The sequence below is a fragment of the Enhydra lutris genome, unplaced genomic scaffold (assembly GCF_002288905.1).
Source record: "Enhydra lutris kenyoni isolate GAN:26980312 unplaced genomic scaffold, ASM228890v2 scaffoldscaffold4, whole genome shotgun sequence".
In the NCBI taxonomy this organism is placed as follows: domain Eukaryota; kingdom Metazoa; phylum Chordata; class Mammalia; order Carnivora; family Mustelidae; genus Enhydra; species Enhydra lutris.
In genome coordinates this window covers 2,305,804-2,327,410 of record NW_019154088.1, presented here as the reverse complement: position 1 = coordinate 2,327,410, position 21,607 = coordinate 2,305,804, and the positions used below count along the sequence as shown (strand labels likewise).

Genomic DNA, 21,607 nt, shown 5'->3' with positions numbered 1-21,607 from the left:
GTCCCGCATCAGGCTCTCTGCTCGGCAGGGAGCCTGCTTCCTCCTCTCTCTCTCTCTGCCTGCCTCTCTGCCTACTTGTGATCTCTCTGTCAAATAAATAAATAAAATCTTAAAAAAAAAAAAAGAGTCCTCCTTATTCTCATATGGGAATGAGGAGTTAGCAGAGAGTGCCCCACTGGCAAGAACCAGGGGGAAATAATTTTTTATTCAGCCTTAGTTTTTGCATTAATAGAATGCTGCTTTGTATTTTCTTAGAAAGAATATGACTAAGGGGCACCTGGGTGGCTCAGTCAGTTAGGCATCTGACTTCAGCTCAGGTTGTGATCTCGGGTCCTGGGAAGAGCCCTGGGTTGAGCCTTTCATCAAACCCTGAGTGGCTCTCCATGCTCAGCAGGGAGTCTGCTTGTCCTTCTTCCCCTGCTCCTGCCCTGCTTGTGCTCTCTCTGTCTCTCAAATAAATTAACAAAATCTTAAAAAAGAAGAATGTGGTTGAAAAAAAAAGAACATGGTTTAGAAAATATATGGAGAGTAAGTAGAGAAGAGCAATATAGTGATGGAAAAGATGAAAACAGGTTTTAAAATCTTTTAATTATTCAGATGGAAGAGTTAAAGCTAAAGAGTGGGGGTACCTAGGTGGCTCAGTTGTTACGCGGCTCCCTTCAGCTCAGGTCAGGATTGCAGGGTCCTGGGATCCAGCCCCGCATTGGGCCTCCTGCACAGCTAGGGAGGCTGCTCCTACCTCACCCACTTCCCCTGCTTGTATTCCCTCTCTCACTGTCTCTGTCCATTGAATAAATAAATAAAATCTTAAAAAAAAATAAAGCTAAAGAGCAAAGCAAGAAACATTTAAACAGAACTTTGACCAGCTATTCTCAATATGTATATAACACAAGTGAGACAATAAGCTTGTTACATAAATGGAAAGCTAATATATTTTATGAAAAGATATATTCTTTTTTTTTTTAAAGATTTTATTTATTTGACAGAGAGAAATCACAAGTAGGCAGAGAGGCAGGCAGAGAGAGAGGAGGAAGCAGGATCCCCGCGGAGCAGAGAGCCCGATGCAGGGCTCGATCCCAGGACCCCGAGATCATGACCCAAGCCGAAGGCAGAGGCTTTAACCCACTGAGCCACCCAGGTGTCCCAAGATATATTCTTGATATTAATTAAAAAAACATTGTGAATAGCTACTTGCATTTAATGTATTAGGGACTGACTTCTCTGGAAGGGAAAGGCTGGTTATACAACCAATAGGCAACCCTTGAAAGCGTGAGAGACTTCAACTCTTGCTTTGTTAGTAATCATGGCTGAAATATATTTTGAGGGGACAAGAAAAAAAGATCTGTTTATTTTTTTAGCTTTTAAAGCTCCTGTGTGTTTCAGGAAATAGAATCAATCATTTACTTAAAGAAAGTATTAAACAAAGAAATTCCCCTCCTAGTAATCTAAGAACACCCCAAAGTCATTATATATATATGTGTATATATATATGTGTGTGTGTGTGTGTGTGTGTGTGTGTGTGTGTATTTTTTTTTTTTTTTTAACAAAACAATAGTTCTAGGTTGGGCTGAATCAGCCAAAGAAGATTTGATACTTCTTCTGCTTTGGTTTTGCTTTGTAATCATTCTTTAGAGAATATCTCACCAAATCTTATAACAAATGTTTAAAAGCAGGTGGAAGATTCTAATGACCTAAATTATAGGACAAAATCCAAAACTATTTAATGGAATACAATAAAATGCAATTATCAACAATGTAGAAATCACAACTAGCATCCAAGCAAAAATTCTCAGGCATCATTTGCAACCACGTGGACAGAGCTAGAGAGTATTTGCTCAGGAAATAAATGAGTCAGAGAAAGACAAATACTGTATGATTTCACTCATATATGGAATTTAAGAGCAAAGGGGAGAAAACAGAGAGACAAATCAAGAAACAGACTCTTTTTTTTTTTAAAGATTTTATTTAATTTTTTGACAGAGAGAGATCACAAGTAGGCAGAGGCAGGCAGAGAGAGAGAGAGGGAAGCAGGTTCTCTGCTGAGCAGAGAGCCTGATGCGGGACTTGATCACAGGACCCTGAGATCATGACCTGAGCCGAAGGCAGTGGCTTAACCCACTGAGCCACCCAGGCGCCCCAAGAAACAGACTCTTGACTATAGAGAACAAATTGCTGGTTACCAGAGGGGAGGTGGGTAGGGGGATGGGATAAATAGGTGATAGGGATAAGGAGGGCACTTGTTATGAACACTGAGTGTTGTATGGAAGTATTGAATTACTATATTGTACACTTGAAACTAATATTACACTGTATTAATGAACTGGAATTTAAATAAAAACTAAAAACTAATTAAAACACAAAAAGAAGAAAATTATGAAGTAAGTGATAAGCATTAGGCATTCGTCGTCAAGGGTTAGGGATTAGGGTTTAAGTTAGGGATTAGGGTTACAGTTAGGGCTAGGGTTAGTGTTTGCGATAGGGTCAACGTTATGGTACACACCTGGAATTTTACAGTTCAGAGTCCTCTCCAGAGGATTAAGGGTAGGTTAGGTGTTAGGGTTATGATTAGGGTCAGTTTTAGGGATAGAATTCAGGGGTAGTGTTTAGGCATAGGGGTTACGGTTATGGGTTTTGATAGGCTATGTGCCTGGTGTTTTCCAGAGCAGAGGTATCCCAGGGAATAAGACCCCCCCCCCCAAAATCCTGAGGTTACTGTAAGCGCATATGAGAGTTATGCTTAGGGTTTGTTTTAGGTTGAGGGTATGTGCATGGTATTTTGCCATTCAGAAAGCTTTCCAGAGGGTTAAGGTTTGTGGTTCAGGATTAGAGCTGGTGTTAGTTTTAGGGTTTTGTTTAGGGTTGGTTTTAGGGTTAGTATTGGGTCTGGGTAGTTTTTAGGTTAGTGTTAAAGTTAGATTTAGGGTTTAGGGTTTAGCAATTTGAGGTTCGGATATTTGCCTAGAAGATATAAGTATATATATTTTTTCCTTTTAAGATTTATTTATTTATTTTAGAGAGTGAAAGAGAGGGAGAGTGGCCCAGGAGCAGGGAGAGATGTGGTGGGAGAGGGACTTGTCAAGCAGACTCCCCACTGCACAACTGAGCACAGAGCTGGACTTGGGCTGGATCCCAGGTTCCTGAGATCATGACCCAAGCGGAAACCAAAAGTCGGAGGCTTAATGGACTGAATCACCCAGGTGCCCAAAGGAAGATTCAAGGACTCTAAACATATGTATGAAAGCATGTTGGGATACCCCTATGCTTAACTCATTAAAGCTACACTGTGGGAAAAAAAAAAAAACAACCCTGGGCACACTATGAAGCATATAAATATGACCTCCAGAAGAAAAATAAATCAATAAGAATAGATTTCAGGAATGACAGAAATGATAAAAATATTAGAAAATGATATGAAAGCTCACCAAGGCATGTAACAATTAAATTGTTGAAAACCAGTGATGAGAAAAACTTAAAGGCAGCCAGATAAAAAAAGATTCATTGCATATAGAATGAGAGCAAATGACTTCTGTCTTTTTAAAAAAAAAATTATTTATTTATTTACTTATTTGTTTATTTGAGAGAGAGAGGGAACAAGAGTACGCACAAGCCCAGTAGTTGGGGGCAGAGGGGGAAGGAGGGAGAATCCTAAGTAGACTCTATGCTGAGCATGGAGCCTGACACAGGGCTGATCTCATGATCCTGAGATCACAACCAGAGCCAAAACCAAGAGTCATACCCTGAGCAGACGGCACTCTCTAGGTGCCCCACAAATGGCTCCTCTTAAGAAACTAAGTAATCTGGGGCACCTAGGTGGCTCAGTTGGTTAAGTGGCTGCCTTCCGATCAGGTCATGATCCCAGACTCCTGGATTGAGCCCTGTGTTGGGCTCCCTGTTCAGCAGAGAGTTTGCTTCTCTCTGCTCCTCACCCTGTTTTCATGCTCTCTCCTACTCTCTCTCTCAAATAAATAAATAAAATCTTAAAAAAAAAAAGAAATTAACTAATCTATCAATGCAACCTCTATCAAAATACCAATAACATTTCTTACAGAACTAGAACAAATATTCCTAAAATTTGCATGGAACCACAAAAGACTCTGAGTAGCCAAAGCAATCTTGAAAAAGGAGAAAACTGAAGGTATCACACAACTTTAGATTTCAAGATATACTACAATGCTGTGGTAATCTGAATAGTATGGTACCAACACAAAAATTGACACATAGATCAACAGATTAGAGACCCTATAAATAAACCCACACTTATATAATGAATCTACGACTAAGGGGTCAAGAACATGCAATGGGGAAAAGACTGTCTCATCATCAAATTATGCTGGGTGTTAGGGTCCGTAATCAAAGGAGCGGGACTGATACAAAGTGAAGGTCAAGCAAAGCTTTATTTCGCGCCAAGCATCGAGAATCAAACTGACCGGTCAGGGCCTCCTCTTACAGAGAGGTGACCCCTCCCAGCCTCACAGACTAACTTTTATAGAGGTAGTTTAGCCGGGCTATACACAGGTGCCAATGAGATTGCAATACACAGAGAAAACTGCACAGTCATGCTAGGTCTGCAACACACAGAGAAAACTGCTAGGTTACACACGGGTGGCCAACTGAATTTCAACTTACCCTAGTAGATATATGCGCACCTCACTGATTGAATGTCTTCACCTGGCCTGACCTACCCTTGTATCTAGGCTTTGCAAGTAAGTTCCTCTGGGAGGGGCAGGGTCAACCTAAGTTCATTGCATAAACACAAAATGACTCCCTCTGGCTAAGCAGGCCCTTACACTTGGGAAACTGGACAGTTACAGGCAAAAGAATGAAACTGGATCATTTTTTTATACCGTTCACAAAAATAAGCTCAAAATGGGTTAAAGACCTAAATGTAAGACCTGAAACCATAAAGCTCCCAGAGGAAAGCATAGGCAGAAATCTTTTTCATGTTGGCTTTAGCAAAATTTTCCTAGATGTCTTCGCAGGCAAGAGAAACAAAAGCAAAATTAAACTAATAGGACTACACCAAAATAAAAAGCTTCTGTATAGCAAAGGAAACAAAGCAAAAAGTCAACCTAATGAATGGGAGAAGATATTTGTAAATGATATATCTGTAAGGGGTTAATATCCAAAATATATAAAGAAGTTATACAACTCAACACCAAAATCACAAATAATCTGATTAAAATGGGCAGAAAGAGTGCCTGGCTGACTAAGTCAGAAGAGCTTGTGACTCTTGATCTCAGGGTCATGTTTGAGCCCCATGTTGGGTGTAGAGATTACTTAGATAAATAAATAATTTTTTAAAGTAGGCAGAGGACCTGAATAGACATTTTTCCAGAGAAGACATACAGATGGCCAGCAGACACATGAAAAAGATGCTCAACATCACTAATCAACAGGGAAATGCAAATCAAAACCACAGTGAGATATATCACCTTACACTTGTCAAATGGCTAGTACCAAAAAGGCAAGAAATAACAAGTGTTGGTGAGGATGTGGAGAAAGAGGAACCCTGGTGCCCTGTTAGTGGTACTGTATATTGGTTCAGCCACTGTGGAAAACAGTATGGAGTTTCCTCAAAAAATTAAAAACAGAAATACCTTACCATTCAGTAATTCCACTACTGGGTATTTACCCAAAGAAAGTGAAAACAGTAATTCAAAAAGATATATGCACCCTTATGTTTACTGCAGCATTATTTACAAGAGCTAAGATATGGAAACAACCTAAATGTCCATCAATAGATGAATGGATAAAGATGTGTTATAAATACACAATGGAATAGTATTCAGCCACGAGAAAGGAGGATATCCTCCCATTTGTGACAACATGGATGTATCTAAAGGGTATTATGCTAAGTGAAATAAGTCAAACAGAGAAAGACACACACTGTATAATTTGACTTACATGTGGAATCTAAAAACAAAACAAAATAAAACAAATGAAGAAATAGGAAACAAACAAAAAAAAACAGACTCTTAAATACCGAGAACAAACTTCTTGTTACCAGAGGGAGGTAGGTGAGGGGGATAGATGAAATAGATAAAGGGGGTTAAGAGGTACAAACTTCCATTTATAAAATAAAGAAGTCATGGAGATGAAAAGTACAGCATAGGGAATAAAGTCAATAACATTGTAACAATGTTGTTTGGTGACAGGTGGGAACTACACTTATCTTGGTGAGCACTGAGTAATATACAGAATTGTTGAATCAGTATGTTGTATACCTGAAACTAAAGCCACATTGTATGTTTATTATGCTTCAATTAAAAATGTTTTCATTTTTCATAAAAAAGGGGGGATCACAATCTCATTTTGTTGTGTATTGTCAAATGGCCAATCTCCCTCCTGTATTCACCTTCTATGCTCTTTGACAGGAAGTTGATCTGTGATTTTTGGTCATTTCTTCTCTCACCAACCCAAGGTGCACACAGTTATTTCTAAGAATCCTCAGCTTTCTTCACAAACTATGGCCTTCCATGAGCAAACTGCTGGCAAGCTTCTGTACATGCTGTGCTGTTTCAGATTTTCAGATTTTTCGTATCTTTATATGAGCTGCTCCATCTATCACCGCTCAAAGTCACATTATCACCCAACTATTACCTTTTTGATGAAGCCTTCTTATACTTTCCACTGCTATCTAATTATTTATCTACTGTGTGGCGCTTTTAATGCTACATTTATCCTCTATTTAAAATATTTCTTTACATTTCTCCTATTCACAGACTGTGAATTCTTTGAGGGAGAGTCCATATGTCCTCTTCCTCCCCCTTCTGTATAAGTATCATCTATAACAGAACTTGGTATATTAGAATCCCAATTAGTGTTTTTAGAAATGATGTGAATTCCTTGAAATTTTCACCCTCTTCTCTACATCCTGATAAATGATCTTTGAACATGTAAAGAAAAATATTTTGTCATGAGAACTAATTAGACATTGCAAAAATCACAAGTGAAACAAAGGATATAACCATATTCATAAAAATTTTATAAATATTTATTTGGCAGAGCAATGGGCATTTAGAGGTAAGAATATTGATGAGACCCTGAGATGGATGAATGGGTAGATTCAGGATAGTGTCAAAAACAAGGAGTTCATGTAAACGTATGGAAGGATAGTAAAGATTATTTTCAGTAAAAAGCAATTAAAAGAGGGTTGCCTAGGTGGCTCAGTCGGCTAAGTGTCTGACTTTTCAGCTGAGCTCCCATCTTGATCATGGGGTTCTGAATTCAAGCCCGCATTGGGCTCCACACTGGGCATAAAGCCTACTTAAAAACAGTAATCAAAAGATATTTTCATGAATCTTAAGACTTCATCTTCACCTCAAGCCCTGAGGTAAAAAATAAGAAACAAAACCCCAAAAACCAAAACCACAACCTGATAAAACTTATTTATTCACGAGGGAGCTCTTCCCCTAGGTGACTCATTAACGGTCTCCTCTTACATTGCTCTGGGAAAATCAGTCTTATTCTGAGACCACTCCCCGCACAGACTGAAATCATATTGGTGTTCCCTCTGCTATGTGGTACCATTTTTGACTACCCTCTGCATTGCTAATTAGCTATCTCTTTTCCACTCTGGGGGAATTTCAAATAGGTCCATATGCCAGATGTGTGTTTTCTGTGGATGCTGCTGTTTCAGGTCTGCTAGGAAACAGGTGGGTGAGAATGATAGGCAGAACACATGCAATCATATTGTTGTGTTTTGTGTTTCGACTAAGATGTTTACTGGTGCTAAATCAGAGTTTGAAATCACCACTGAAGATTTCAAACTGTGATTTAGTTGTGGTCCATGAGAAGAGGGCACCCAGAAGAGAAAGAGTTGAGATGAGTAGTTGAGTCAATGGTCAGGGCTTGAAAAATATTTTGCAGGGAACTTACTTTGACTTTCAAAAGGGATAGAGAGGTATTCAGTGTCACGTCTTCAAGGGTAAGAACCATGATGTGGAAGAGTAAGGCACGATCCAGGAGGCACACAAGAGTGTAAATGACATTAGGATGCACATGGAATACATAAATTTAACTCAGATTTAGTCTGGCGGTAAACATCCACTTCAGAATTGGTAATAGCGTCTGGTTTTGGTGGTGGAACAGAAATTCTACACAAGCAGAATTATCCAATTTAGTTACTGTTTGCCAAAGAAGCAGGAATTATATATTCTCTCCTCTTACACTGACCATTTAGTTAGTTATTATAATAAATGTCTGGCAGAAAAAAATCTGAAGTAATTGCTAGGGTCAAATATTCTAGTTCATTTAATTGGACCCTTGTCTTCCTGAAGGATTCAGAAAACCTTGATATCTGGCTTGTTTGTGTATCTATTGTTACAGTCAACAAAAAATACTTCCTCAGCTTCTGTTATGTTTTCCACATTAATCAGAGTTCCAGGAATACAGAGAAAAATACATAATTTCTTCTCCCCCTGAGCTGGATGAGTGAGAGTAGGAGATAGAAACCGAAAGTTACATTGCATCACTGCACCTGGAGCAGAAACAGCTGAGGGGTGGAGAGGTAAGTAAGGGAGGAATACCATTTAGGGAAATGTCTCATTAGAAAAGAAGTGGAACGAAGGGGGAAAGCTTTGGTTTCTGATTAAGGATCTGCTATTCTCCATGGCAGATGAGGCTTTCTGTCAAATATTTTCTGAGAAGGAAAACTCGGGTCCTTGTCTTTGTGAGATTAGTTTCTTTCTAAGAGCCTTCTACTGGGTTTTCAATATGTAAGATAGTTTTTAATTCCTTTCCTGTATCTTTCCACTTGGTCATGTGAGTCTCTAGTCTCAGAACTTAAGTGAAGTTTCACTCTGTTTGCTTTCCTCTCTCTCTTCCACATGATTCTTTTTCTCACTCTTTCCCTATTACTTACTCCTTTGCTTAATTTTTGTTTTCTTTATCCTTAAGTTGCTTTTTCTCTCCACTCCTCACCATCATTTTTCTTCTCTATGTATGTTTTCTTAATCTTCTACGATTACGTTAAAATTGCAAAGGAGTTAATTCAAATTAATTTAGCAAACACTAACTTCCTAGAATTGACAATTCTGTTCTCCAAAACTCTCCTAGGATGAAGACAGAGATGACTCGTGCAGAGGTCCTGCCCTCTTGTGCTTGGAGATACAGGAACCAAGTCATGCACATGTAACTATACTGCAGGGCAAAAGGTGCTGTGGGAGGTCGGAAGTGCTACAGGAAAGAGAGGGAACAAGATCTTTTTTTTCCCTGCTAGGATAGTGGAGAGGTTTCATGAAATGGGTAGCACTTAAATGGGGCTGTGAAAAACGAACATTTCAAGATAGATGAGGCAGGTTTTTTTTTATTTGGAGTGGAGAGTCTGAAGAAAAGGAGGAAAAGATAGTTTCAGAGATAGTGAAGGGTCTGATTTAGCTGAACATAGGGTGAATTAGTGCTGGAGCCCAAACATGGAGGCCCTAGAATACCCGGATTATTTTTTAGTCAATGGGAAATCTCCAATTTGTAGTAGTAGAGAGACACAACTAGTGTGTCTGGAATATTATTTTGCTGTAGAATAGGTGGGGGTGGAAACTGGAAACCTGGAGCACTCTGGATTTTACAGGACCCTTGCATTTTCCATTGTTGGCTCATCAGTCCTCACTACTGTATCATCTTGAAGCTCTGGTCTACTGGTTCATCCTCTATTTCTTACTGGTTTCTCTTCCCTGCTTCTCTGGATCCCACACCATCCCAACCAGATGCTAGACAGATCATGGAAAATTTTGATTTTTTTCTTTTTCAAGAGGTAAAACTGCAGGATGTCCGATGATCTTTTCCTTGGTTTGGGGGCTTTTCATTTGTTTATTTATTTAAAGATTTATTTATTTGAGAGAGAGAGAGAGTGTGGGAGAGGGCAAACAGGAGGAGGGGCAGAGAGATAGGGAGACAAGTAAACTCCTCATTCAGTGGGGAGTCTGATGCAGAGCTTGATCCCAGGACCCTGAGATCATGACCTGAGCTGAAATCAACAGTCAGTCACTCAACTAACTGAGCCATCCATGTGCCCCTCTCTTATTTATATGATGGTGATATGATCAAATAAAAAAAGGGATGGTAATAGGCAGAAATCATTTTATACATCTGCTTGAAAATCTGTAGTTCATAGACCTCATTGACAGTATAGCCACTGAAAGACAGACCTTCTGATCTAGTACAGTTCAAACTGACGTGTTACTACTTTAGTGTTCTTGCTATAATAAGAAGGCTTATTATAACATATTTCTGTCTTCACAAATATTTTTCCCTTTCCCTTCCTGACTTAGAACAATACATGGCCCTTGTATTTTGCAAGGTGAAGCCTTCTTATCTTTGTTTTTTATTTCATCCATTTCTGCTACTCCAGGGCCTTACGACCAATTACCTCTGGCTGTTCGGCACTTTCGTATTCTCCCCCACTGGTTCCTATGAAACACTCATTTCTCCTCTTTATTTAATCATTAAAAAGTACTTTATTTTGGGCTCTCTCCATGTATCCTTCTCCTATTTTATTTTTAAATTGTATACTCTCAATAGACTTTCTTAACAGCCTTTTACCTTAACCCTGGGCAATCTGAGTTCCTCCATTTATTATTCATTTATTCCATAAATATTTATGGAGCACATCTGATGTGTTACATTCTAGGCACTGGGAATACATTAGTGAAAAATTCCTAGAAGTGCCTTGTTTTCAAATACCAATTTTCTTATTATTGATCCTAGAAACGCTGAAACAATTCATTCCACTGCAACACTATTCCCCCTCTGAAATAATCTCATTTCTTGACTTCTAGAGTTCTCAATTCTCTAGTTCTCTGGAAACTTATTTCCCTGTTTTTGTTTGTTTGTTTATTTCTTTTCTTTTCTTTTTTTTTTTTAAAGATTTTATTTATTAATTTGACACAGAGGGAGATATAGTGAGAGAGGGAACACAAGCAGAGAGAGTGGGAGATAGAGAAGCAGGTTTCCCGCAGAGTGGGGAGCCTGATCGGGGGCTGGATCCTAAGACCCAGGGCTCGGTCCTAGGACCCCGAGATCATGACCTGAGCCGAAGGCAGATGCTTAACAATTGAGCCACCCAGGTGAACCCCCCCACCACCCGTTTTTGTTTCTTTTTCCCAGACTTTAAATCTCGGGCTTTTCTCATAGCATATTTGACTTTTCCTCTAGATATATATATTTCTTGTGGCTTCAATGCTCATACCCATGCAGATGATTTCTAAGTCACCTCTCTATGAAGTGATTTATAACTTTATTTATGACTTTATGATACTCAAGGTGATTTTAAAGAACACTTAGCTTCTTTAAAAAACAAACAAAACATTACTTTGCAAGTATCAAGTTCCTCAACTTAAATCCCCAAAATGCCTACTTCCCCATCATGGAGTATTTCATCCTCCATAGCCTGGCTTTCTAGGGCCTCTGCAGTCCGTTTTCTATTTATCTTTACCTTTTATCTCCTATGTTCCTCCTACACAACCTTACACTGAAACCATAAAAATTGTTCTCTGCCCAAAACTGCTTGCTTACTCTCACCTCTGTACCTGGGCACATACTGTCCCCTGTCTGGAATATCCCCATCCATCTTCTTTTTCTGTTATTTAAAAAAAAAATTGTGAAATATTCTACATACAGAAGAGTGTATAAACATAGGTATATTAAAAATAATGTGAATTCTTGTGCACTCATCACTCAGGTTAAATGATAGAGTTTTTCTAGTACCTCATAATGCTCCTGTGTTTGTTTTTGTTCCCCTCCTTCCTTTACACAGTTCACCTCCATGTGATTTTTGTGTTAACAGTCTCTTGCTTTGGGATCCCTGGGTGGCTCAGTTAAGTGTCTGCCTTTGACTCAGGTCATGATCCCAGGGTCCTGGGATCAAGCCCTGCATCAAGCTCCCCACTCAGCGGGAAGTCTGCGTCTCCCTCTGTCTGCTGCTCCCCATCCCTGTGCTCTCATCCTCTCTTTCTCTGTCAAATAAATAAATAAAATTTTTTTAAAAGATTTTACTTATTTATTTGACAGAGAGAGATCACAAGTAGGCAGAGAGGCAGGCAGAGAGAGAGAGGGGGAAGCAGACTCCCCACTGAGCAGAAAGCCCGACGCAGGACTCGATCCCAGAAGCCCAAGGCCACGACCGGAGCCAAAGGGAGAGGCTTAACCCACTGAGCCACCCAGGTACCCTAAGTAAATAAAATCTTAAAAAAAAAAAGCCCTTGCTTTTTCTTTTCCTATTATTCTGTCATTTATGTATGCAAAGTAGGCAAAAGCAAAAAAAAAGCACATTGATTAAAGATGAATACTACTGGATACTGGTACCTGGAGGTCCACCTTTCAATTCACACTTTATATGTCTAGACTAGAATCCTTCATCTCCTGCCCTGTTACCTGAGCTTCCCTTCAAGGAGGGACTTGCTGCGCAGCCATGGGGAGTGCTATCAGCAGACAGCCCTGAGGCCACACCCTGACCAGGGGTGGATGACTGAGTGAAGGGAAGTCCCCAGCTATTTTCACCCAACTTGGGGCAATATGATGGAGCAAAACTCCCTCCAGACCTCAGTGTGGTGGGGATTTGTTGGGTCTGCATCACAGTTAGACTTTGTCTTTTGCCCAATCCTGCCTCCTCTGACTGCTCCTTAAAGTCTCTCATGACCATGTTGTATCCTAACCTCCACCTCAGCGCTTGCTTTTGGGAAACCCGAACTGCTACACTGTCCCACTTTTCCTCCTTTTAGCATAAGTATTTTTTTTTAATCAATTTTACATCTAAATCCATGGGTGATAGGGGCACCTGGGTGGCTCCTTTGAGTAAGTGTCTGACTCTCCATTTTGGCTCAGGTCATGATCTTGGGGTTGTGGGATTGAGCCCCACTAAGGCTCCATGCTCAGTGGGGAGTCTGCTTGGGATTCTCTCTTTCTCTCCCTCTACCTCTGCCCCCCACCCCCTCTCATGCATGTGCTCTCTTTCTCTCAAATAAATAAATAAATCTTAAAAAAAATAAATCCATGGTTGATATTACCCTGAAAAATGTTGTTTTTCATACTGCCCTGGTCAAATTTTAGTATCAACATTATGTTCTTCTCATAAAATAAGGTAGGGGAGAAGGTTTTCTATGCAATTTCAGTAGAATTATAGTTATTGGTTCCTTGAATTTTTGGTAGATTTTGCCATTAAAACTAGAGTTATGTTTGTGGGAAGATTTTTAAAATTCTATTTAAATCCTTTAATCTCTTTAATGCAGTTATAGTATTATTTTGCTTTCCTATCTTATCAGTTGTGGTCCCACAGAAAACAGCACACTCAAGTAGAGTAATAGGGGAAGGTTCACAATGAGTAGACTATTTAGAAAGATGAGGATAGGATTAAGGAAAGCAGTAAGGTGTGGTGAAGCATCCCAAGGTGGTTGTTGGGATCTGGAAAGGAAGTTACAGATGTAGGAGAGGGCTGCCCCATTAAACAGAAATGCAGACATTGCCAGCCTGAGGCCTAGAGGGGACTGTCAGGAGATAGATATCCTTATCTTTCACCTTCTCTTCCTGGTCTTCTGTTTCTTGTTAATGCCTCTTACTGACCCAAACCAGCCAACAGTGACAGCAGGGACGCCCTGCAGTTTATGCAATTCTTAAAGGCCCTCCCCAGAGGTGTGTAGCAGGATGAAGAGGGACAGTGGATCCAGAATGTCCAACACAGTGAGTTTTGGTAAGTTATGTTTTACTAGATATTTGCTGATATTATCAAAATTTTGGAATATGTTGGCATAAAGTTGTTTATTACAGTCTCTTATTATGCTTTCGATGTCTGTAACATCTCTGCTCACATTCCTTTTTTGTTCTTGATATTAGCTCTACGTGCCACCTCTCTTTTTACTTGATTCATTTCATCAGAGGCTTATCAATTTTACTTGTCTCTTCAAAGAACAGCCTTTCTTTCTGTAGATTCTTTGTAGTTTATTTTTATTTTCTCTTTCATTAATAGAAAGTGTTTTTGTTTTGTGGTTGTGTTTATTACTTTTAAAGATGGATACTTAGCTCATTAACTTTTAAATAATTTTAAGCCTTTTTTTCTTTCTCTAATATAAGCAGTTAGACTATATATTTCCCTCTAAATACTGCTTTGTTGCATCCTACAGGATTTGGTATAAAATATAACTCAGTTTAAAATGTTTTCTAATTTCCATTGTGATTTCATCCTTGACCCAAGAGTTATTTAAATTGCGTTATCTAATTTCTAAACGTATGAAGATTTTCTAGGTATATTTTGGTTAGTGATTATACCTTAATTGCTTTGAGGCTGGAATACAATTTACATAGTAGTAATCTTTGAAATTTGTTAAGATTTGCTTCATAATACAGCATATGGTAAAGTTTTGTAATGTTCTATAAATGCTTGAGTATTCTGCATATACTGGGGACAGGGAATCTATAGAATTTATTTTGATTAATCATGTTTTTAAACCTTTATTATGCTGACTGATATTTTGTTGGTTTTTCCTACTGTTCATTGAGGGAAATGTGTTTCACTCTCCCACTATTTCCACAAGTATACAGAATTTCTCTTTCTTTTTGTAGTTCTGCCACTTAAAAAAAAATGTTTTTAGGCATTTTGAAATCCCTGTGGGCTATCTAGTAGAAACAACAATTTATTGCCATATAATACTTAGAACCTTTGTTTTCCTTTCACTCCAAAACTCTATTTAAACTCTTTTCTATTTCTCTCTTTAAGTGACTTCCTGGCATCAGAAGAGAACCCATGGTGAAATTTTAAACAGTCAGTAATAACAAGGGAAGTTGGTGGGAGATGACATGAGATTAGGACCGATAAATTTAGAGCCTTTTTCAAGTCTACTTAAGTTCCACTATAATCATGATTTGACCAAATGAATAGAGGTGGTAGTTAATTTCAAAATTCGTAACTTTTTTTTGAAATCTACATATTTACCTATTTATTTATAATATTTTATTTATTTATTTGTCAGAGAGAGTGAGGGAGAGCAAGCACAAGCAGGGGGAGTGTCAGGCAGAGGGAGAAGCAGGCTTTCTGCTGAGCAAGGACCCTGACATAGGATTTGATCCCAGGACCCTGGGAGCATGACCTGAGGCGAAAGCAGATGTTTAACTGACTAAGCCACCCAGGCATCCCTCGAAATCTATTTTTTTTAATATTTATTTATTAAGAGAGAGAGAGAGAGAGAGCTTGTAAGCAGGGGGAGGAGAAGAGGGAGAGAAGAACCAGATTCCCTGATGAGTGCTCAGCCAGACACAGGGTTCCAGCTCATGCCCCGGAGATCATGTCCATGATCATGATCATGAAAGCAAGAGTCCAACACTTAACTGACTGAGCCACTCAGGCACCCCTATATTCCTTTAAATAGATAGTATGGTGGCTTGGTACTGTGTCAGCTTCAATAGATTGTTACATTCTCTAGAATTCCTTTTTCTTTGTGTTTCCAGCTAGAATACATTGTAAGGGAGAGTCTTTTGTGATATGACTAGGTTAAAGTGAAACAGCAGCCATATTTGTAGCTCATGCACGTTGTCATTTCTCTACTGGCTTATCTCATCGGTATGAGGCAGTGGCCAGGATGGCAACTGCCACACCTCCTTTGGGATCCTTCTTGAGCTTCTCTGACTTGTGGGCCAGCTGTGTGTTCAGCTCTGTGGTGGAGGGCTCTGGCTTTTGCAGTACATCTGCATTATCGAGGTTAGAGACAATGAGCACTGACACTAATTTTCATTTGTCCCTTAGCTTTTGCTTGTGGGTTCCAGTTTGTTTTTGTTTTCCTCCACTTTACATTCATCTTCTCTTCCTGGCTGCCCATCCTATGGACATCAAGCTACAGCATCAGATGCAAAAACAACAGACTTACAGAGACTGTTGTATTAGCTTCCATGATTGTGTAAGGTCAAATCACTAATGAATCCCTTAGTACGTTATCTCCTAGTGGTTCTGCTTCGCTAATGGAACCTTGACTGATATGGCCAGTAATCCCAATTTCTTATTTTTTCCTGTTCTTTCAGGCAAATTTGGAGCCCAAAGTGACTGAAACCATGGGGGGAGGAAATAATTCGGTGGTGTCTGAGATTGTGTTGGTGGGACTCACCAGTTCTTTGGAGATGCAGCTTGTCTTGTTTCTAGTTTTCTCTGTGTTTTATGTAATAGGTATTTTAGGAAACCTCCTCATTGTGCTCACAGTGATCTCTGACTCCCATCTACACTCCCCCATGTACTTCCTGCTGGCCAACCTCTCCTTTATTGACATGTGGGTTTCCTCCATTGCAGCTCCCAAGATGATTTCTGATCTTTTCAAGGAGAGAAAAGTAATCTCTTTCCAAGGCTGCATTGCTCAGATGTTCTTCATTCATGTTATTGGAGGAACTGAGATGGTTCTGCTCATTGCCATGGCCCTTGACCGTTATGTTGCTATATGCAGGCCTTTCCATTACCTGACCATCATGAACTTCAGAACTTGTGTTTTACTTTTGGTGGTAGCTTGGACCATTGGGATCATTCACTCATTGATCCAACTTGTATTTGTTGTAAACCTGCCATTTTGTGGCCCCAATGAAGTGGACAGCTTTTACTGTGACCTTCCTCGATTTATTAGGCTTGCCTGCACAGACACGTACAAATTGGAGCTCATGGTCACTGCCAATAGTGGTTTCATCTCTCTGGGAACTTTTTTCATTTTGGTTATTTCCTATATCTTCATCTTGGTCATTGTTTGGCAACGTTCTTCAGGTGGCTTGTCCAAGGCCCTCTCCACTCTATCAGCTCACATCACAGTTGTGGTCTTGTTTTTTGGTCCATGTATTTTTGTGTACTCATGGCCGTTTCCCACAGTACCAGTGGATAAGTTCCTTGCCATTTTTGACGTAATTATTACCCCATTTCTGAACCCTGCTATCTACACTTTCAGGAATAAAGAGATGAAAGTGGCAATGAGGAGGATATTCAGTCAGGTGCTGAGCTCCAGGAAGATGTTTTAAGTGATTTCGATATCAAGAAAGACAAGCATCTCTAACATTTCCTGCCCCTGCTGCAGACATGAATCCAACAAAACACAGCACCATGGATGCTCTACTTACTAGTTTAATTATTAATTCCAGGACTTTCTTAATGAGTTTTCTGCCCATAATCAAGGAGGATATGGTGTTCTTTCTTATGTAATGTGATGGAATAAGAAGTATTAATATACAATTGTTTCCACATTTTCTCACCTCTCCTTGATAAGGAGGATTTTGGACAGGCCTTGCTATTTGTTTTCCTACTCTGTGTTCTGAGGAGAATCCTACCTTGTCAGATTGATTTTCAGGGCTTATAATGAAGAATCTGAAGAAAAGTGCTTTGGAAATATTAAAAAAATTACAATTATTAGGGATAGTTTTTTTTTTCTTTTGAGATTCTATAGTGAGATGTGTGGGAGTAGCCATAGTATGTGAAGAATATAGATAAAAGACAAAAAGAGGATTTCAAAAAGACATTGCTGTCTGTTTCTTACCTTTCAATATATATTGCTCTTTGATAAATGAAAGCAAAGAGCTAAAGTTATTTTGAATTATCTTTATGTGTGTGTGTGTGTGTGTGTGTGTGTGTTTTATCGCAACATCAGCCTGAAATTGGATCACTGGGTTATAGCTTCTAAAGCTTTTCAACTAATGCATGAATTAAGTCTTTCAAAATACAGTTCTTTCAAAAGCTGTATTCCTGTACTGTCTGTTTTTTTTTAATAATAATTTTTAAAATTACATTATGTTAGTTACCATATAGTACATCATTAGGTTTTGATGTAATGTTCCATGATTCATTGTTTGCATATAACATCCAGTGCTCCATGCAATACGTGCTCATGCATCCCCACACCTCCTCTCCTCTAAAACCCCCAGTTTGAGTCCTGGGAGTCCATAGTCTCTCATGGTTCATCTTCTCCTCTGATTCCCCCCCCTTCGTTTTTCCCTTCCTTCTCCTAATGTCAGGAGATTTAAATGGGGGCCAGGCAAAGACAATGACCTATTAATTAATTCTGTCCCAGGTAGTGCTACTTTTCCCCCTAACAGCAACAATACCTCAGAGTTAGGTAAACCCATTCCTTTTAGAGTGCCATGGTTACAAGTACACACTCTTGAGCCAGACTGATTGACTTCAAAACTTAGCTTTGCCTTTTACTAACACACAAATTTCTTAACCTCTTTACGCCTAAATTCTGTCATCTATAAAAATAGAGGTAAGTTGAGCCATATGAAATTTCTGATATTTGTTTTTGACTTAACTGAAATGATAGTTCTTTATGGTCAGGGTACCTTCCCCATAAAATTATAAGGATTGACCAAATTAATATTTGTAAATTACTTAAACAATTCTTGATCTATAGTGTTATATAAGTGCCTGTTCAATAAAATGAAATAAAATATTAAAACCACTTCTTAGTTTTGATGACCTTTGTCCATGCTGTCTACAAATTATTTCCTTTCTTTTCTAAGTCTATTCATCAGAACTTGAACAAGAACATGCAGTTTTCCTAACAGGTTTGAAGAATTTTATTTATTTGTTTATTTATTTATAAGACTTTATTTATTTGAGAGAGAGAGAGGGAGCATGACAGAGCGAGAATGCATTGGTAGGGGGAGAGGCAGAGGGAGAGGAAGAAGCAGGCTCTCCACTTGCTGATCAGGGAGCCTGACGTGGTGCTCAATCCCAGGACTCTGAGCCAAAGGCAGATGCTTAACCACCTGAGCCACTCCAGCATCCCAGGACTGAAGTATTTTAAGTGATAAAATTCCTTGTACATAGAGACTTCAAAATGCCACAATTCAATTTACTTTTTACACTTCTTTTATATTCAAATTGCCTTCTTAAGTGCTCGCTTCGGCAGCACATATACAAATTGCCTTCTTATGAGCTATGCAATATTTCTAAGAAGCTTGTTTTGGTTATCCATGGTGCTTTTTAAAAAAAATTATTTTAATTAACATATAATGTATTATTTGCCCCAGGTGTACAAGTCTGTGAATCATCAGGCTTACACATTTCACAGCACTCACCATAGCACATACCTTTCCCAAGGTCCATCACCCAGCCACCCTATCCCCCTACCCCTCCAGCAGCCCTCAGTTTGTTTCCTGAGACTAAGAGTTTCTTATGGTTTGCCTCCCTCCCCGGTCCTATTTTGTTTCTTTTTTCCCTCCCTTCTCCCCATGAACAACCTGCCTGCCTCTCAAATTCCTCATATCAGAGAGATGATATGATAATTGGCTTTCTCTGATTGACTTATTTTGCTTAACATAATACCCTCTAGTTCCATCCACATCATTGCAAATGGCAAGATTTTTTGATGGCTGCATAGTATTCCATTGTATATATACAAATGTTAAACTTATTCAGGTTAACAAACTTGGGCAATCTAAAGTACATTTGCAGGTTACATATACATAAGCACAAAGAAGAAAAGAAAAAAAAATCACCAAAAATTATTTCACTCAAATATAATTGTCAAAATTCTGTTATCTTTCTTTTAAGATTTTCCTTTATGCATTTGAAAAAATTGTACAAAATAGGACCACATTATTCTACAATCCATTTAATGATATGATGAACAAGTCATTTTATGTTGATAAATCTACTTCTACCGTGTTGTTCTGGGTCACTATATAGTAATCTGTTGCATATTGCTTTAGTCAATACTTTACTGTTGACATTTAAGTTATTTCCAATTTTTAGTTTTCAACAACTCTGCTATGAAAGATATTGATGTACACATTTTCATATACACAAGGTTTTGATTAATCCCTTATAATAAAAATAGAAATGAAAGTGTTATGCCAAAATGTATTTGTAAGGCTTGATTAAACATGGCAAAAGTGACTTCTAAAATGATTGCGCTGATTTAAAATTCCATCACCAGCAGTGAATTAGAGCATGAGTTTCTCCCATCTTTGCAGATAGTGAATATATAATTAATTTGAATTTCTGCAAACCTGAAAGATAAAAAATGTTATCTACTGGGGTGCCTTGGTGCCTCAGTCGGTTAAGTGTCTGCCTTAGGCTCAGGTCATGATCCCAGGGTCCTGGGATCAAGCCCCGGGTTGGGCTCCCTGCCTGGTGGGGAGCCTGCTTCTCCCTCTCCCTTTGCCTGCTGCTCCCCCTGCTTGCGCTCTGTGTGTGTCAAATAAATAAATTTTAAAAAATCCTTAAAAAAAAGTTATCTACTGATGTAAATGATTTTTCCTTTTGTTTTGAAATATTACATATTTACAAAATATGTAATGTATATTTGAGTTAAAAACCATAGTAAAATAAATACCTGTTAGCCTATCTATCATTGCATCTACTCTTCCAACCCCTATCCCTTTACATTTTTTTTTTCCATCCAGAAACAATCACTATTCTGGATTTTTTTGTTTATACTTCTTTTGCTTTTTTCAAAAATAATTTTATTAAAGAAGTATATATCTGGGCGCCTGGGTGGCTCAGTTGTTTGTGTCTGCCTTTGGCTCAGGTCATGATCTCAGGGTCTTGGGATCCAGTCCTGAGCAGGGAGCCTGCTTCTCCCTCTCCCTCTGCCTGCCACTCTGCCTGCTTGTGCTCTCTCTCTCTTTCTCTGTCAAAGAAATAAAGTCTTTAAAAAAAATGATATCTGTACCATGTGGATATATCCCTACTTGATTTTCTCTCTCTCTCCCTTTGTTTCTCTCTCTGTGTATAATGTGCATTATTGAGGTATAATTGATATACAAAGAATTACACATATTTAATGTGTACAATTTTATGAGTTTGGATATATGCAAACACCCATGATACCATCACTTATTAAAGTAATAGATAATATGAAACACCTTCCAAAGTTTCCTTGTGTCCCTAGTTTTACTTTACTTCTCTCTTTTTTTTTTTTTTTGTGGTAAAACACTTAACACATCTACACTTTTAACAAATTTTGAAGTGTACAATACCATATTGTTAACTATAGGCACTATGCTGTACAGTGGATATCTAGAACTTATTCATCTATAGGAACTGAAATTTTATACCCAATGGAAAACAACTCTATTTCTGAGCCCCTGGCAATCACTATTATATTCTTACTATTGTGTGGTATTGGCTATATTAGATACTTCTTATAAGTGGAATCCTGTAGCATTTGTCCTGTGAATGGCTATTTCACTTAGCATAATGTCATCCAGTTTCATTCATGTTGTCATAAGTGGCAGAATTTCCTTCCTTTCGAAAGCGAGGTAATGTTCCATTGAATATGAATACCAGATTTTCCTTTCCCACTCATTGTTGGTGGACACTTGGGTAATTTTCATATCTTGGTTATTGTGAATAATGCTGCAACAAATGTGGGAGTGCAGATATCTCTTTGAGATACTGATATGGTAATTCTATTCTTAATTTTTTGAAGAACCATTACACTGTTTCGCATAAGGAATGCATCAATTTACGTTCTCACAAATAGTGCCAAAGGATTCCAATTTCTCTGCATCCTCATCAATACCTATCTGTTTTTCTTTTTTTGATAATAGCCATCCTAATAGGTGTGAGGTGATATCTCATTATAGTTTTGATTTGCATTTCCCTGATAATTAATGATGTTGAGCATATTTTCATATCCCTTTTGACCATTTATATGAT

General features: G+C 38.6%; 1 protein-coding gene across 1 annotated transcript; it reads left to right on the top strand.

Moving 5' to 3' along the window:
* Positions 1-16,029: 16,029 nt before the first annotated feature.
* On the top strand, positions 16,030-16,968 carry LOC111161623 (olfactory receptor 4F3/4F16/4F29-like). The gene has a single exon (XM_022525384.1). The coding sequence runs from the start codon at positions 16,030-16,032 to the stop codon at positions 16,966-16,968; it is 939 nt and encodes a 312-aa protein (XP_022381092.1).
* The last annotated feature ends 4,639 nt before the right edge of the window (positions 16,969-21,607 follow it).

What these genes read in the sequence shown, in the direction of transcription:
- LOC111161623 (XM_022525384.1), top strand. Translation starts at nt 16,030, where the DNA reads ATGGGGGGAGGAAATAATTCGGTGGTGTCTGAGATTGTGTTGGTGGGA.